At 28.9% G+C, this 18,905-nt stretch overlaps 1 protein-coding gene across 3 annotated transcripts in view; it reads left to right on the top strand.

Annotated features, from left to right (window-relative positions):
* The window catches only part of LOC135127217 (corticotropin-releasing factor-binding protein-like), a 62,697-nt gene that overhangs the window by 3,217 nt on the left and 40,575 nt on the right, over positions 1 to 18,905 (top strand). For 2 of the 3 annotated variants that reach the window (XM_064053608.1, XM_064053609.1), the window contains exon 2: positions 14,934 to 15,348. The exons of the other annotated variant lie outside the window; for it this stretch is intronic. In XM_064053608.1, coding sequence (XP_063909678.1) covers positions 15,256 to 15,348 — 93 coding nt within the window. In that variant the 5' untranslated portion in view covers positions 14,934 to 15,255. The remainder of the gene's footprint in view (positions 1 to 14,933; positions 15,349 to 18,905) is intronic. 3 annotated transcript variants of the gene reach the window in all.

The following is an 18,905-nucleotide window of genomic DNA, read 5'->3' as shown; positions in this document are numbered from 1 at the left end:
CATCTTGAAAAATTCTAAGGAAATCTGAGGGAATTTTCAGGGATATTGAGAGAATCGGAAAGAATAGAAAAAAATCTGTAACAAAGTGTATTCTTTCTAGAAACTTTCATATCAATTTTTCAACATATTGATACTAAAGTTTATTGAAAACTTGATATTGATATTTTATCGTTGAGACGTCATAAACGAAGTGAAAGGAATGATAAACAGAAATTACGGCAATCTTTTCCGAAATTCTTGATGTTGAAATTAATCAAATACGAATTAGAATTTCACAGAAAAATTACGCATTTTTTACGTGCTTAATGTTTCTAAAATTTCATTTTTTCCAAAAAAATTTCTAAAAACGCAAGCACGACAATATAATTTTTTTGATATTTAGATATTGGAGCATCTTGTCCCTTGCCTGATCAACTTCTCAAGTTATGAGCTTTTAGAAAATTTTTCATAGATTATGAGTCAAAAGTTATTTTTCTCTGAAAAGCTCAGGAAAAAGGAATTATGAAAATGTTTTCGAAACATTTGCTTAACAGTCAAAATGGCTTTAATTGAGTGAAAAAACTTATAAAAAACCTTACGAATTTTAAGTCAATTTTACCATACCTCTTTAAATAATGGAAAAAAAGGGACATTTTGTAAACAAATTCCAGAAAACAAGTTACAGAACGATGCACTCTCGAGTAGAAATAGAAACACTGAATAATAATTTTATTCAGAAATAATTTTTTATATCTTTTGATATAACGTAGAAAAATGGGAAAAGAATTTTCACAAATTGCTCAAATGAACTTTACTCGCATGGAAAAAACAAGATTATGAATATCAAGTTATCTATTTTTATCTCACTTCTTCAAATAATCAGAAAAAATGGAAAATATTTAAAAAAAATTCTAGTCTGCTCGGATAGAAAAAAAAACAAAAATTTTTCGAAGAAATGTAGTCATTTTATATGTATAGAGTAGGCTATGGAAATATTGTTAATTTTTTTTTATTAAACCTTCCTCGTAAAAATTCGAACTGACTACTTCGAACGAATTAGGAATTAGAACATTTTCCAAAACATTTTTTAAGAACAGTCAAAAATGCTCTAATGAATGAAAAAGAGACTAATTTACAGAGAACCTTAAGAATTAATCAGTTTTACCATAACCGGGTAAAATGGGTCAACTTTTTTCAAATATTTGCCAGAAAACAAGTTATAGCACGACCCAATCTAGTCCAGTAGATAAAAGCACTAACTAACTTATGGAGAATTTTTATAAATAATAAATTTGAAGTTTTTTTGTATAACTTAGGAAAATGGGAAAATAAATTTCAAAAATTTTCCAGGAATTCCAGTTTGTACAGTTTATACAGAAGAATTCTGTGCAGATTATGAATATGAAGTTATTTTTACGAAACTTCTTCAATTAATCGAGAAAAATGGGAAATATTTTCCAAAAAAACATTGTTATGTAAATATTTTTATTTTTTTTTATTAAATCTTTTCGTCAAAATTCGAACCTGCGTATTATTTTCTTAAAAATAGTTAAAAAGGTTCCAATAAAATGAAAAAATTTTACCGTATCTCTTGAAAAAACCGAGTAAAAAATATAAAAAAATATAAAAATAAAAAAAGTATTTTCCAAAAAATGAACGACAGCATTATAGTTGAGTAGATAAAAACACTTTTCCAAACATTGTTAAAATCAACTTTATTTGCATGGAAAAAACACCAGTTTATTTAGAATTTTCGTCAAAATTTGAACTTACAGTACTTCGAACAACCTAGGAATTAAGAGTCAGAACATTTTCTTAAAAGCAGTCAAAAAGGCTCTAATCGAATGAAAAAGCTGTAACTTATAGAGTACCTAGCGAATTTCAAGCCAATTCCATCTCCATTTCTCTTCAAATAACTGAGGAAAATGGATCAACATTTTCCAAATACATATTTTCCAGAAAACAAGTTACAGCACGACGCATTCTAGTCGAGTAGATAAAAGCACTAATTTATGAAGAATTTTTTGTATATAATAAGTTTGTAATTATTTTTTTCTCTTTTGAAATAATCCAGAAAAATGGGAAAAAATCCAAAAATTTTCCAGAAATTGTTGAAGTGAACTTTATTTATATGGAAAAACATCAGTTTATATGTATAGAATTTTCTGTAGATAACGAATATGGATTATTTTTATCACATTTCTTCAAATAACAATAAAAAAACGGGAAATATTTTCAAAAAATTTTGGTGATCTCTGATACAAAAAAAAAACAGAAATTTTTCGAAGAAATGTTGCCATTTTATATATTTTATCTAGAGTAGGCTATGAAAATATCTTTATTTTTTTTTAAACCTTCTTCGTCAAAATTCGAACTTCGAACAACCCCAGAATTACGAAATATAACAGTTTCCAGAAATTTTCTTAATAAAACAGTCAAAAATGTTGTAATCGAATAAGAAAAAACTAACTTTAGAAAACCGTACGAATTTTAAGTAAATTTTACCGTGTCCCTTCAAATCACCGAGAAAAAGGGGCCAACATTTTCCAAAAATTTTCCAGAAAAATTACAGCACGACGAATTCTAATCAAGAAAATAAAAACTTTTCGAGAATTTTTTGTAAATAATAAGTTTGAAATAATTTTTTTTTCTCTTTTGATATAACCTCGAAAATGGGAAAGAAGTTTAAACAACTTTCGAGAAATTGTTAAAATGTACTTTACTTCCATGGAAAAACACCAGTTTATACACAATTTTCTGCCAATTACGAAAACGAAGTTATTTTGATCATACTTCTTCAAATAGTCGAGAAAAATAGAAAATATATTCCAACAATTTTGGTCTGCTCTGATGAAAAAGAAAAACAAACATTTTTCAACAAAATGTTGCCATTTTATATAGAGTAGGCTCTAGAATTATTTTTAATTTTTTTTTAATAAACCTTCGTCAAAATTCGAACTTATTATGCTTCGAACAACCCAGGAATTAGGAATTAGAACATTTTTCAAAAAATTTCTTAAAAACAGTCAAAAAGGCTTTAATGGAATGAAAAAGCACTAACTTATAGAGAATGTTACGAATTTTAAGTCAACTTTACCGTACCTCTTCAAATAACCGAAAAAAATGGGTCAACATTCTCCAAATATTTTCCAAAAAATGAATTACAACACAAAGCATTCTAGTCGAATAGATAATAACACTAACTTTTGGAGAATTTTTTGTAAAATAGAAAAATGGGAAAAGAAGTTTCGAAAATTTTTCAGAAATTGTTAAAGTGAACTTTAATTTCCACGAGTTTATAAACAATTTTTTGAAAATTACGAATATGAAGTAATTTTCATCATATTTTTTCAAATAATCGAGAAAAATAGAAAATATTTTCCAACAATTTTGGTCTAATTTGATGAATAAATAAAACTAAAATTTTTCTAAGAAATGTTCCCACTTTGTTTGTTATATACTGAACAGACAATGGAAATATTTTTATTTCTTTGATTAAATCTTACTCGTCAAAATTCAATATTGTCAAACTAAATTTCGCATGAGGTTATGTTTGTTTTCCGACTCATAGATGATGACCTGGCTAGAGTAAAGGGGCGAAAACTTCGAAGAACGAATCCACATTCCAACATTAAATCATTTGAGACGTGCCATGTCATCTTGATTTTCACAGACAGACCGTTCGAAACGGAAGACCTACTTTTTCGTACTCTAGGAATCATGGAATAATAACCCTATTACAATACTTCCTTAGCTTACGCTTGGGAAATAAAAATGGAAAATAATGTACTGATATAAGGTTTTTTGATAAAAAAAATTAAAATTTCTAAATGTGGATGTAAAATATGCATCTATGGTGTCTAGCTTCAAAGAAAACACACTGTAGATCTGAAAAATTTTTGAACTAGCCCCCTTAAACGCGTTCTTTTATTTTGCTTTAAAGATTTTGTTCGGTAATTCACAGAGATACTCAGTACATGGGAAACTAAATCTGCCAAAGCCAAAAGTTAATGACGTCATCTAAAACCATTATTAAGAAGTTTTCATTGGTGTTTATATTCTAAGGGCTCCGCTTTAGCCATAAAGGAAGAAAAATTGTAAGTGTAACTGAAGAAATCGCAGCTTTCGAGCATTAATGGTGACGTCATAGCCGCATACGACCGATTCGGGACGAAAATATTCGTGATTACGGTTTATTTCGTTTCGACTTCAGTTATTGCATTTGGTACCCGTTGCTTATTCAGATTTTAATTAAAATATTATGAATATGTTGCAGCTTTTAATCAATTTTAAGTTTTTTTTTTTTAATTTAAATCAATAATGATGTTCTCGTGTAGTCGTGTAAAGAACTTGATACAATTTAATTTTCAATAGAATTGGTGATGATGCTACAATATTATGGGTATTTTAAAAGTTCAGCTTTTTATTTTCAGCTTCGAACCAGCTCTATATTAAAAATACTGTCATTTTCTAGTGACTGACAAAATTCCTAAACCTGCATCTCCTTTGACTAACAAATATGTACTTTTACAGCATCTTTAGAAGCATCAACTTGCTTGTTTTACTCAGAAACGATAAATCTAAAGCAAGAAGGTATGCAAATTTTAATTAAGACAACGGCGCGCGATAATGTAATGCAAATGCAATTTGTACAGTCACGCTAAAAGTTAAACGAATAAAAAAGATTTAATTTGAAATTGGCTTGAAAACTGATATAGTCACGTAATTTTTTTTTTAATTGAAACTTATTTAATACTTCAAGATATACATGATTATTTCAGTTCCGTTCACTGAACATTTGAATATGTAAAGGAAGCGAATTAAAACTTAAATCGACTTTATATTGGTTTCTATTTAAAGCAGGATATGAACGAATTATAAAAGAAGAAAGAATCGCGAGAATTTTTGCAAAGTTATCTGACAAGAAGCGAAAATTATCTCGAAGGAGACATCCGCTTTTCTTTATTTTGGAGATTACAGTTAGCGGAACTGTCGATACTGACTCGAGACTCGGTGATTTGCACATTGAGACGTTTTCAGTTACGTGTTTATTCTTTTATGCTGTAAACTTCATTAATTTTTTATTTGTTTTCGCGAGCGTTGTGCACGTTTATTTTATTCAGAGGACTGTTTGCGAATAACTGAGTTAAAATTCGAGTGGCACGAATTTAAGTGCTTCTTTTAAACTATTTATCTAAGGTCTTTAGAGAAGTGTTTTTGTAAGCGACGTACGTATTGCACATTTGCAGTCAACAGGGTAGAATTATTTAATAGTGCATTGTGTTAATCAAATCATAAAAATTATGGAATTTTTTAAATATCAATAAGCTCGTTTCGCAAAGTATAAGCTCAAGGCCTTGTTACATTGATTATGTTAAATAGTTCGCATTATTAATTAATATCGTTTTTTATTGACATATGTATATCGAAGCTCAGTTTCTTACATAAAAAAATAATTAGATCTTTAACTATCTGTTTACCTTTTTTTTGTAGTTGTAGTTATAATAAATATTTTTGTCCGACCCTGTGTATATTCAGTCGAAACCTCACCCTTTATTGTCGCTGGCTAGAATTCCAGAATTTTTAGTCATGTAATCACAGATTTACATTGGTATGTATAAAAAAAACTAAAATAACTGTAAGGTACTTAAAACCTTTACCTGATGTAGTACAATTCCAACTTGGAACTCGATGTTGTGGAAAATCCTACGTTGTTTTACTTTTAAAAGTGCTAATTGTATCATCACATTGAATTACACAATATTTTATCAAAATAATTAACACAAACAAGTAAGGTTGGAATTTTTGTTGTTGTTAATGGTTTAGATATACAATGATCGTAAGATAATACACAACGTGTATTCGGTGTATTGTATATTTTGCTACTAGAACTGACGAGACATGAACAATTCCAGTGTTTTTTAATTAAATTATTATTATATTTATGAAAATATGGTCGCGAGAGTGTGTAATATAATGTAATTTCTTAGATAAATCTATTATTATGATTTATGAGATGATTTTATCACTTAACATAAGATTTATAAAGGAATTAATTGATGACGTAAAAATATTGTTAAATTTTGACGGCATTAAATTATTGTACATGTATATACAATTATTAAAACATATAGACCTATCACTCACGATCATTTACTGGTAAAAACTCAAGGTGGATTCATAAACCACAACTACAGAGCTATGTTTTTTTATAAAATTTAAATAGCATTCACTACGCAAAAGTTTGAGGTGACTTAATCAACTAGAATTTGTCATAACTGAACGTTATATAATTTTTCAACCTCAAAAGAAATTTTATCGTGATGTTCATGAAGTTTTTATAAACTCAATTCTTTGTATCAGTGTACTACTTATCTGAAATATTATCATTTTTTTTTGTAATTTTTGTTTTCTGATAACCTCTATAAAGTAAAAACCAGTGGCGTAAACAACGTTCCCGCAGCTTATTTGACTAGAATTTTTTCTTCAATTTTTAATTTTTTTTGTTCCTTCATTTTTTCGAGTTTTGAAGTTTAAATTTAATTTTTTAATTTTTCAACTTTTCAATTCAATTCTAGATTTTGCAATTTTACGATTTGGATTTCTGGAGTTTTTAGTTTTTAATTTTTCCATTTGCAATTTTTCGTTTCAATTTTTTATTTTCTTTATTTTTACAAATTTTCAATTTGTCAATGTTTTTTGATTTTTTTTTCAATTTTTCGTTTCGTCAGTTTTTCAATTTGCAATTTTTCAATTTTTCGTTTTTTTTTTTAAATTTTACGATATCTTATCGAGTTTTCATTTTTAAATTTTCCAGTTTTCTGATTTTCCAAATTTTGGACGTTTCAATTTTTAGAATCAGACGAGGAGTGGAGTTTAATTGTTACATATTAATATTATGTAATTATTTTCTCTAGAAAATTCTACTCTTTGAAAACAGATTTCATATGACAATTTCTTGTAGAGAAATAAGGATTTTGCAACTAAACTCCGCCCTTCAGCTCACGATGAATAAAGCATTCATCGCAACTGAGAAAGGGTGGGTGGGTGGGGCTTATAGTTGCTCCATTTTTTCTTAATATACGAAGTCTTCTTTTCCCAACGAGAAGCTACAAATATGTTTAACTAGCCTGTTGTTGAAAGAAAATTCTATATATAAAAAAAACAACCATTAAGCCCCACCCATTCGTCCCGATCTCAATTGTGATGAATTTTTCATTCCTTGTTCGACCGAGGGGCGGAGCGTAATTGCAAAATACATATTTCTCAATTGATTTGAATGAGTTTGTCTTCTCACAACAGAGGACCAAAATTGTTGGTGCGGATGATTAGCCAAATTTTGGCTAGCATCTACATGGTATTTCTAACATACACACAGAATTTGACAACAATCGGTCCAGCAGTGTTTAATAAAAATGGACACAGACAGGCAGACAGATAGATGGAAACGGAAGACTCCTTTTTTGTACTGAAGGGGTCATGAAACGTCGAGAAAACATAAAAGTGGCAATTCGTCCGATGGACTCGATTATTATACTTCCATAGCTTACGCTCGGGAAGTAAAAAGGTTAGGTCAGATCAAGTCGGTCCTGTTAGGTCAGCTCAGGTCACAGCAGTTCAGATCAGGTCAGGTCACATCGGGTTAGGTCAAGTTGAAATCATATTTAAAAATTTACTTGAAAAAGTTTATCTCACAAACCTGTCGATTTTTTTGTCTTGAAATGAACGTTATTAAATAAATATTGGCGTACAGTTAAAAAAAGATTTAAATCTGTATCTAGACTGGTGCTAATTCAAATGATTTTTTCAAAAATCCTAAAAATTGTCTTAATTTATTGGAGAATTCTTGAAAACTAATAGGAGTTTGAAAAAATAAGGCCGAAAGTAATTTCTGGAAGTCGAAATCTACAAGAAAATTTCTTCAGGTATTTTTCGAAGGTCGAAATTTTCATTAGGGAGAGTAGTGAAAATTTGAGCTTTTCTAAAAGTTGTATAAAAATCTACAAAGAATATTTTTGAGATATAGTCTCGAGGTGCTGAATCGAAAAATATAGCATGTTTATATTGTTTATGGTCACGGAGCAAAATTTTAGAACTATTCGATTTGAAAACCAATTTTTTTCAAAAATCCTAAAAATTGCATTAATTCGTTGGGGAATTTTGGAAAAAAGGTAGTTTTCGTAAAAATAAGCCTAAAAGTAACTTGTGGAGGTCGAAGTGTACACAGAAATTTCTTTAGGTAATTTTCAAAGGTACTCAGAAACAGTCGAAATTTTTATAAGCGAGAGTATTCAAAAATTGAGCTTTTGAAAAAGCTGTCTAAAATTCCACAAAGAATTCTCCAATATAGATCTCGAGGTGCTGATTAAAAAATATAGCATATTTATCGTCACGGAGCAAAATTTTAGAAATATTCGGTTTGAAAAGCATTTTTTTTTCAAAATCCTAAAAATTCCCTTAATTCGTTGATGAATTCTGGAAAATATGAAGAGTTTTCGAAAAAATGATGTCGAAAGTAACTGCTGGAGGTCGAAATAAAAAAAATATATATTTAGGTAATTTTCAAAGGTAGGTAGTCGAAAACAGGTCGAACTTTTCATAAGGGAGAATATTGAAAATTTGAGCTTTTAAAGTTGTTTAAAAATCCACAAAGAATATTTTTGAGATATAGTATCGAGGTGCTGATTCGAAAAATACAGCATGTTTATGGCCACGGAGCAAAATTTTCGAAATATTCGGTTTGAAAACCAATTTTTTTCAAAAATCCTAAAAATTGCCTTAATTCGTTGATGAATTCTGGAAAGTATAAAGAGTTTTCGAAAATAACTGCTAAAGGTCCAAATGAAAAAAAAATTTTTAATTAATTTTCTAAGGTAGTCGAAAACAGGTCGAAATTTGCATAAGGGAGAGTATTGAAAATTCGAGCTTTTCTTAAAGTTGTCTAAAAATCCACAAAGAATATTTCTGAGATTTCTCGAGGTGTTGATTCGAAAAATACAGCATGTTTATGGTCACGGAGCAAAATTTTCAAAATATTCGGTTTGAAAATCAATTTTTTTCAAAAATCCTAAAAATTGTCTTAATTCGTTGACGAATTCTGGAACAATATGAAGAGTTTTCGAAAAAATAGAGTCGGAAGTAACCGCTAGAGGTCGAAATGAAAAAAAATTATTTAGGTAATTTTCGAAGATAGTTAACAGGTCGAAATTTTCATAAAAGAGTATTGAAAATTTCAGCTTCTCTAAAATTTGTCTAAAAATCCAGGAAGAATATTTCTAAAATATAGTTTCGGTGTGTCGGTTCGACAAATATAGCATGTTTATAGTCACGGAGCAAAATTTTAGAAATATTCGGTTTGAAAAGCATTTTTTTTTTTTTAAATCCTAAAAATTACCTTAATTCGTTGATGAATTCTGGAAAATATGAAGAGTTTTGGCAAAAATGGAGTCGAAAGTAATTGCTGGAGGTCGAAATAAAAAAATATATTCTTAGGCAATTTTCGAAGGTAGTCGAAAACAGGTCGAAATTTTCATAAGGGAGATTATTGAAAAATTGAGCTTTTCTAAAAGTTGTCTAAAAATCCACAAAGAATATTTTTTAGATATACTCTCGAGATGCTGATTCGAAAAATATAGCATGTTTATTGTCACGGAGCAAAATTTTAGAAATATTTGGTTTGAAAAGCATTTTTCTTTTTCAAAAATCCTAAAAATTGCCTTAATTCGTTGATGAATTCTGAAGAATATCAACAATTTTCGAAAAAATAGAGTCGAAAGTAACCGCTGGGGGTCAAAATGAAAAAAAAAATTGTTTAGGTAATTTTCGAAGATAGTTGAAATCAGGTCGAAATTTTCATAAAAGAATATTGAAAATTTGAGCTTTTCTAAAATTTGTCTAAAAATCCACAAAGAATATTTCTAAAATATAGTTTCGAGGTGTTGATTCGAAAAATATAGCATTTTATAGTCACGGAGCAAAATTTTAGAAATATTGGGTTTGAAAAGTTTTTTTTTTTCAAAAATCCTAAAAATTGGCTTAATTCGTTGATGAATTCTGGAAAATATGAAGAGTTTTCGAAAAAATGGAATCGAAAGTAAATTCTGGAGGTCCAAATAAAAAAAAAATATATAATTAGGTAATTTTCGAAGGTAGGTAGTCGAAAACAGGTCGAAATTTTCATAAGGGAAAGTATTGAAAATTTGAGCTTTTTAAAAGTTGTCTAAAATCCACAAAGAATATTTCTGAGACATGATCTCGAGGTACTCATTCGAAATATATTGCATCTTTATGGTCACGGAGCAAAATTTTCGAAATATTCGGTTTGAAAATCAATTTTTTTCAAAAATCCTAAAAATTGTCTTAATTCGTTGATGAATTCTGGAAAATGTGAAGAGTTTTCGAAAAAATGGAGTCGAAAGTAACTGCTGGACGTCGAAATGAAAAAAAATATTCTTTAGGTAATTTTCGAAGGTAGTCGAAAATAGGTCGAAATTTTCATAAGGGAGAGTATTGAAAATTGGAGCTTGGCTAAAAATTGTCTAAAAATCCACAAAGAATATTCTGAGATATAGTCTCGAGGTGCTGATTCGATAAATATAGCATGTTTGTGGTCACGGAGCAAAATTTTCGAAATATTCGGTTTGAAAACCAATTTTTTTCAAAAATCCTAAAAATTGTCTTAATTCGTTGATGAATTCTGGAAAAATATGAAGAGTTTTGGCAAAAATGGAATCGAAAGTAACTGATGGAAGTCGAAATGAAAAAAAAAATCTTTTTGTACTTTTCGAAGGTAGTCGAAAACAGGTCGACATTTTCATAAGGGAGAGTATTGAAAAATTGAACTTTTGAAAAAGCTGTCTAAAATTCCACAAAGAATTCTCCAATATAGATCTCAAAGTGCTGATTCAAAAAATATAACATATTTATCGTCACGGAGCAAGATTTTAGAAACATTCGGTTTGAAAACCAATTTTTTCCAAGAATCCTAAAAATTGAATTAACTCGTTGGAGAATTTTGGAAAAATATTAAGAGTTTTCGAAAAAATGAAGTAGAAAGTAACTGCTGGAGTTCGAAATGAACAAAAAATTATTTAGATAATTCTCGAGGGTAGTCGAAAACATGTCGACATTTTCCTAAGGGAAAGTATTGAAAATTCTAGCTTTTCTAAAAGTTGTTTAAAAATCAACAAAGAATATTTCTGAGATATAGTATCGAGGTGCTGATTCGAAAAATATAGCATGTTTATGGTCACGGAGCAAAATTTTCGAAATATTCGGTTTGAAAATCATTTTTTTTCAAAAATCCTAAACATTGTCTTAATTCGTTGATGAATTCTGGAAAGTACGAAATAACTGCTAAAGGTCGAAATTAAAAAAAAAAATCTTTAGGTAATTTTCGAAGGTAGGTAGTCGAAAACAGGTCGAAATTTTCATAAGGGAAAGTATTGAAAATTTGAGCTTTTTAAAAGTTGTCTAAAAATCCACAAAGAATATTTCTGAGATAATATAGTATCGAGGTGCTGATTCGAAAAATATAGCATGTTGGCCACGGAGCAAAATTTTAGAAATATTCTGTTTGAAAACCAACTTTTTTCAAAAATCTTAAAAATTGCCTTAATTCGTTGATGAATTCTGGAAAGTATGAAGAGTTTTCGAAAATAACTGCTAAAGGTCGAAATTAAAAAAAAATCTTTAGGTAATTTTCTAAGGTAGTCGAAAACAGGTCGAAATTTTCATAAGGCAAAGTATTGAAAATTCGAGCTTTTTAAAAGTTGTCTAAAATCCACAAAAAATATTTCTGAGATACAGTCTCGAGGTGCTGATTCGAAAAATATAGCATTTTTATGGTCACGGAGCAAAATTTTCAAAATATTCGGTTTGAAAATCAATTTTTTTCAAAAATCCTAAAAAGTGTCTTAATTCGTTGACGAATTTTGGAAAAATATGAAGAGTTTTCGAAAAAATGGAGTCGGAAGTAACCGCTAGAAGTCGAAATGAAAAAAAATTATTTAGGTAATTTTCGAAGGTAGGTAGTTGAAAACAGGTCGAAATTTTCATAAGAGAAAGTATTGAAAATTTGAGCTTTTTAAAAGTTGTCTAAAAATCCGCAAAGAATATTTCTGAGATATAGTCTCGAGGTGCTGATTCGAAAAATATAGCATGTTTATAGCCACGGGGCACAATTTTAGAAATAGGTATTCGGTTTGAAAACCAATTTTACTCAACAATCTTACAAATTGTCTTAATTCGTTGATGAATTCTGGAAAAATATAAAAAGTTTTCGAAAAAATGAAGTCAAAAATAACCGCTAGAAGTCGAACTGAAAAAAAAATTGTTTAGGTAATTTTCGAAGATAACTGAAAACAGGTCGAAATTTTCTTAAAAGAATTTTGAAGATTTGAGCTTTTCCAAAATTTGTCTAAAAATTCACAAAGAATATTTCTGAGATATAGTTTCGAGGTGCTGATTCGAAAAATATAGCATGCTTATCGTCGCGGAGCAAAATTTTAGAAACATTCGGTTTGAAATCCAATTTTACTCAATAATCTTACAAATTGTCTTAATTCGTTGATGAATTCTGGGAAAATATGAAGAGTTTTCGAAAAAATGGAACGGAAAGTAACTGCTGGAGGTCGAAATGAAAAAAAATTCTTTAGGTATTTTTCGAAAGTCGTCGAAAACAGGTTAAAATTTTCATAAGGGAGAGTACTGAAAATCTGAACTTTTTTAAAAGTTGTCTAAAAATTCACAAAGAATATTTCTGAAATATAGTGTCGAGGTGCTGATTTGAAAAATATAGCATGTTTATGATCCCGGAGCAAAATGTTAGAAATATTCGGTTTGAAAATCTAATTTTTTCAAAAATCTTAAAAATTGGCTTAATTCGTTGATGAATTCTGGAAAAATATAAAGAGTTTTCGAAAAAATGGAGCCGAAAGTAACTGCTGGAGGTCGAAATGAAAAAAAAAATCTTTAGGTAATTTTCGAAGGTATTCGAAAACAGGTCGAAATTTTCATACGGGAAATTTTTTTTTGAAAAATTGAGCTTTTCTAAAAGTTGTCTGAAAATCCACAAAGAACTTTAGGATATCAGTAGATATCGATGTGCCGATTCGAAAAATTTAGCATAAATAAAATTATAAAACCGTACCATTAAACATATGAACAAAATTATTTGTTATTAATTTGAATTCAAAATTTTGAGGTTATGATAGCTGATAGCATGTTGTTAAAGTGCTCGTTGTCGTCCAAGTATTTCAAATTGAAATTTAAAGATCATAAATTTTAAAATCTATGTGATTTTTAAGAAAACTTTGACGCTTACTTAAATAATAAATACTCCCCAATTTACGGAAATAGTATATTTTAACTGCTTATTTAATTAAAATTGTTAAATGTCTATAACATTTAAAATAATAATTTTAAAATTGGTTCTTTTGTTACAATTAACAGTTACTAGCCCCGCCCACCCCCCTTCTCTTTTCTTAGAGGATATGGCATTGGCCAAAATCAGTTTTATCTTAGCAGTTACTAGCCCCACCCACCCACCCTCTCTTTTCCTAGAAGATATATCGTTGCCAAAATACTGTAAGTACTGATGACCATACGATATGTGAGTTCAACCAAATATCAATAAATTTAAAATCAAATGTTCCGAATTAATTATTTAAAAATCACAATTTTAAAAACTCAAGTTATTGCGACAGTGTGGCGGAAAATTTAAATTCTGGTAGTGGAGAAATCAGTAAGCGAGTTACAGCCGACGTTGTAACTAAAGCGGAATTTCAGTTTATCGTAGTAGTCTGTCACCCTTCGTCCGTGATTTTACTCTATAAACAGCTACAACACGTATTTCAGATTTCTATGGCAAAAAAAACCTGCCGCATATTATATTCTTTACCCAGTCTTTGCAAACAAGCCGTCTGTCAGAGGACGCTAGTCTCCCCTCAACTCAGCATCTATTTGGGCAACGACAAAACAGCAAACGTTAACTAGAAACTAGAATGGACATTAAAATTACTCTCTTAAATTAATTACACCACATTCGGTCAAGAAGTTCAACCATAAAGAATTTACAAGTTGTTAAATTAAGCCACACTTTATCAACAATTTTAAACACGGCATTTCCATTAAGATTAAATTCTGCGTTAATTCGAGCTACTGATTAAATCAAAATGCTTTCGCAGATTTCCTCGTGAACCGAAACCCCACATCACATATTAAAAAACACATACTCAGTACGATCACAATCACAATCGGAAACGCTGTGCTGTCGAGAATAAATGTTCGAATTCAAGTCGCAAAAATATTATTAAACTTGCAAAAGGATAATTAGACCTAAAAAAACGGCGATATTGGTTTGACTTGGCTTTAAGGTCAGTTTAATTGCCATAAATATATTATTAGCAGTCTCGAGTGAGAGATTAAGAAATGTGTTATAATGTAATATTTTTTAAGTAAAAATATCCAGAAACTTCGATAAAATGTAATAAACAAATGAATGAAGCATGAGTAAGTGAATTTCCACTAAATTTGGCTTTTACTCTTTGTTAATATCTTCTCAAAAAGCAAATATTTCCTGTTAAATAAAATAAATAAACTTTTCTATGTGAGGCAGACTACAAATTGTCTAAATGTTTAGGTCTTAATAGTTCATGCAGTATCAAAAACTTATCAGATAAGATTTTAAATGCGCTATGAACGTAAACGTTCATTCATTCTTTTTATAGTTAATCCCCGAATTTTATCAAAAAACATTAAGTAACACATGATAATTTAGTTTATCAGATAATGCTACCAAATACTTAGTGTCAACATGTAGTTCCAATATTGACAATAATTTGATTTATAAAAGGTTTTGTTGCCGGATATATGCTCAAAAATTCAATCTATCTATAATGGCAAGTAATTAAGGAAGTATACATTTTTTGACGAATAAACATTTTTGGTTCCAGAATCCCCTCTGATTTTTTTCTCCGTATCCGGCACCCCCGCACCATTCAAAAATGTAAGCCCCACCGCGAGCGTCGCCGCCCCCGACTGGCAATGTCTTGTTTGGAATTGACGGACAAGTGAGTCAGCAAGGCAATATCTAGTGCAGTGGTGCATTTAAGTGTAATTCAGTGCAGAAGCAAACAATTTCGATGTGGCTAGCGCAAGGGCTGTTAGGATGCCGTTCGCGTCGCGACGCTATTTAAACGGAGGGCGCGTCGGACAGCTTCACTAGTATCGCGACGTTTGGCTCGTTTTCGTACCATTAAACCACCACCTGTTAGGATGACCCCGTTGGCCGCCGCCGTAACACTGCTTTCTTGTTCGGTACTAGTGATCAGGGGACATCCAGGCTTCGAGACCCGCTTGAATTCGGAGGTAAGGGTTTTAAATTTTAGTTTATTGGTGATTGTTTTTTTTTCGTTGTGAGTTTATAAAGTAGTTTCTGTGTGTTTGGAAGTGTGAAAACTTTTGTAGTTGGCGTTTTTGAGTGATATTTTGACGTATTTTGAAAAATTATTGTAACTTGTAACAAAAAAAATGTAAGAAAAAAATCATACGTACTTGTATTTCTTTTTGAACATTCAGTTAGTTAATGTGCAACACTATGTATAGTGAAGTGTTAAAAGCTAAACTGTCAACAAAAAAAAAATTATTAAAAAAAATGTTTTCTAAAACAAAAAGCTTTTCTTAATTGTTGCACATTTTAACGTCAAGATTTTTTAAAATATGACTTCATGTGTATCTAGTTTTCAAAAGGAGCGACCAAGTGTTCGTTACATTTTTGAAAATTAACATTGCACAATATTTTGATATGACTGTAAAATTTGATACCATAGAACGATATTTATTATTCTTTCAAATTTTATTAAATGGGAATTATAGTGAAATAACTAATTTTTATGCTATATATTTTTCTGTACTTGCTACAAAGTCAAATTTACCTTAATTTAAAAAACTGTTTGAAATTTTGAGTTTTTAATTTTCTCGATATTGTATGTATCTATGAGGCATATAATAGAAAAACAACTTTAGAAATTAATGAAAGTACTAGAAAGTTTATTTTTTGTTGTAAGTTAAAAAAATTAAATAAATATTTTTCGAAAATTTGGCGTTGGATTTTTTTATTTTAAAGAAAAAAGATAAAGAAATAAAAATTTTGGCTTCATTTAAAACAACTATTTCACCCACAAAAACTTTTAATGAATGCAGATTTTTAAAATAAATAAATTTTTTATCCAGATCATTTATTAAAAAAAAAAAATGATTTTGACTGTTTATTTAAACACTCCTACTAAAGTTTTAATTGCAGAATTAGTTGTGTTGGGTGCAGAAACAATTTTTATTTCGTTGACATTTTCTTAGAAAAAACAAATATTTATTTCCTCGTGTAAACTTAAGCCGGGGACACACTGTATATGATCTGGACTAGATAAAATACAAGATGGTATTATTGTCTTAAAAAAAAAGAATAAATTAAATGACATTAAATTAAAGATTTTACATTTTTTAGTCGAATTTTTTAGTCAAAAACAAATTTTGTATGGTCTCATTCATTTGGATTTACTCGATTTTTTTTTTAAATATTGCTATATAACCTATTGTATAAACTTTACGTCACTATATCGAAGAAATAATGCTGTATTAAAAATGCTATAAATCAAGGGTAGTTTCATTTGAAAACAAAATGTGTTTTCATTTAGAGTGACAGCGAATAATATTGGAAACAGGTTTTCCTTTATAGATTTTTCACGTACAACTAATTTGTTTACTTTAAACACATGAGCTTTAAAGCAATCTTGACCACTTAACATAAGTAAAAACACAGTAAACTTCGAAAGAAAACGCTTTGTATTAAACATTTGTAGAACTAATTTACAGATTCGAGGATTTAAAACATATATAAATCCGAGGAAAAAAATTTCAGCTGGAGCGATATTAAGGTACATGTTTTTGGAAAAATTTATAACATTTTCAGTCTCACGGCAAATCCAAAATTCACGAATTTGCGAGAAAGTTGGGTTTTTTGTACTGTAATGAAGTCATTGTAATACCACGAGCTATTTTATTTTGTTGTGCATAAATTACTGATTTTATGGAGAGTTTCTACATTGTACAAACAATATTTTCGTTTTACTTTTAATTTTTATGCAAAAAGATTGGTCAAAAGTTATTTAGATAAATTTCCTGAAATACAGGCGAACAAATTTAAATTTTTTCAATTTTATTATTATTAATTTTTGGTAATAACGAAGAAGCATGCTGTGGTATGTTTCAAGTGAGTTTTACCTAACAAAATTTTGTGGTGACGTCATCAACATTTTAACAAAGACACTTATGTCAATTTGATTAAGTGCTGTGTAATACTAGTAATAATCATTAATTTTTTTTGAGCCACCTTGTATAAGTAATTAAAAAATATGGATGCATTGATAAACCACAAGTGCAAATTCATAATATTTTGCATATTTTAAATAGGATTTTGAGATGAGGTCATCAATTTTTTGGGTGGAGATAAATGTATAAATTTTGATTATAAAACGTTTAGTTCAAAAAGTAAAAATGCAAAATGTTGTCATACAATTTTTTTTTATTCCTAACGTACATATAAAATTTGACTTAAAATTTAGAAAATAAAAATTTTAAATAAAAAAAATCGAAACATCGAAATCTGGAGAAATAAAAAAATTTAAAATTGTAAAATCTAAAACCGAGTCAAAAAATCGAAACATCAAAAATTGAAAAACCTAAAATTTTAAAATTCCAAAAATTGAACAACAGAAAAATCGAAAGATTGAGACATCGAAAAAACTAAGATTTAAAAAATGGAACAATTAAAATCCTGGAAAAATTTAAAATCGAAAAAATGGAAAAATTGAAATATGGAGAAATCGAAAAATCTAAAATTGAAAATTCAAAATATGTATTGAAAATTCCCAAAGTGAAACATCAAACAATTAAAAAATCGAGAAATTGAAAAACCCCAAAACAGAAATGTCCAAAAATTGGAAAATAAAAAAATCGAAAAATCGAGAAATTGAATCGAAGCGCAAAAAGATCGAGAAATCGAAAAGTTACACAATCAAAAATCGAATACAGAAAAAAAAATTGAAATTAAAACTCAAGAAATCGGGAAATTCAATGGTAAAATTGAAAAATCAAAAATTTTAAAAACCAAAAATTTAAAACCTAGAAGTCGAAAAATGGAAGAAATATCGAAGAATTGAAAAACTGAAAAATCCCAAAACTGAACATGAAAAAATTTAAACATCGAGAAATCGAAAATTGAAAATATCGCGAAGTCGAAATAGCTCAAAATTAAAAAATTAAAAACTGGAAAAAAGAAAAATTTTATATTTAAAAAAATCGCAAAATCGAATTGAAAATTAGAAAAATTGCGAAATTGAACAATCGAAAAGTCGAAAGATCGAAATCTGGTGAAAAAAATAACACTCGAAAAATCTGAAATCGAGGGCCGAGAAATCGAAAGATCGAAACATCAAAAATTGAAAAACTTAAAATTTGAAAATTCCAGAAATTGAAAAACAGAAAAATCGAAAGACTGAGACATCGAAAAAACTAAGATTTAAAAAATGGAACAATTAAAATCTTGGAAAAATTGAAAAATCGAGAAATCGAAAAATCTAAAATTGAAAATTCAAAATATGTACTGAAAATTCCCAAACTGAAACATCAAACAATTAAAAAATCGGGAAATTGAAAACCCTAAAACAGAAATGTCCAAAAATTGGAAAATACAAAAATCGAAAAGACCAAAATATCGAAAAATCGAGAAATTGAATCTGAGTTCAAAAAGATCGAGATATCGAAAAGTTGAACAATCAAAATAGCCCAAAATCGAAACATCGAATACTGAAAAAAGAACAATTTGAAATTAAAAATCAAGAAATCGGGAAATTCAATGGTAAAATCGA

Source organism: Zophobas morio, unplaced genomic scaffold (assembly GCF_036711695.1).
Source record: "Zophobas morio isolate AGI-343-1 ecotype UQ-CSIRO unplaced genomic scaffold, CSIRO_AGI_Zmor_V1 ptg000011l, whole genome shotgun sequence".
In the NCBI taxonomy this organism is placed as follows: Eukaryota; Metazoa; Arthropoda; class Insecta; order Coleoptera; family Tenebrionidae; genus Zophobas; species Zophobas morio.
This window is presented reverse-complemented; position numbering and strand designations above follow the sequence as displayed.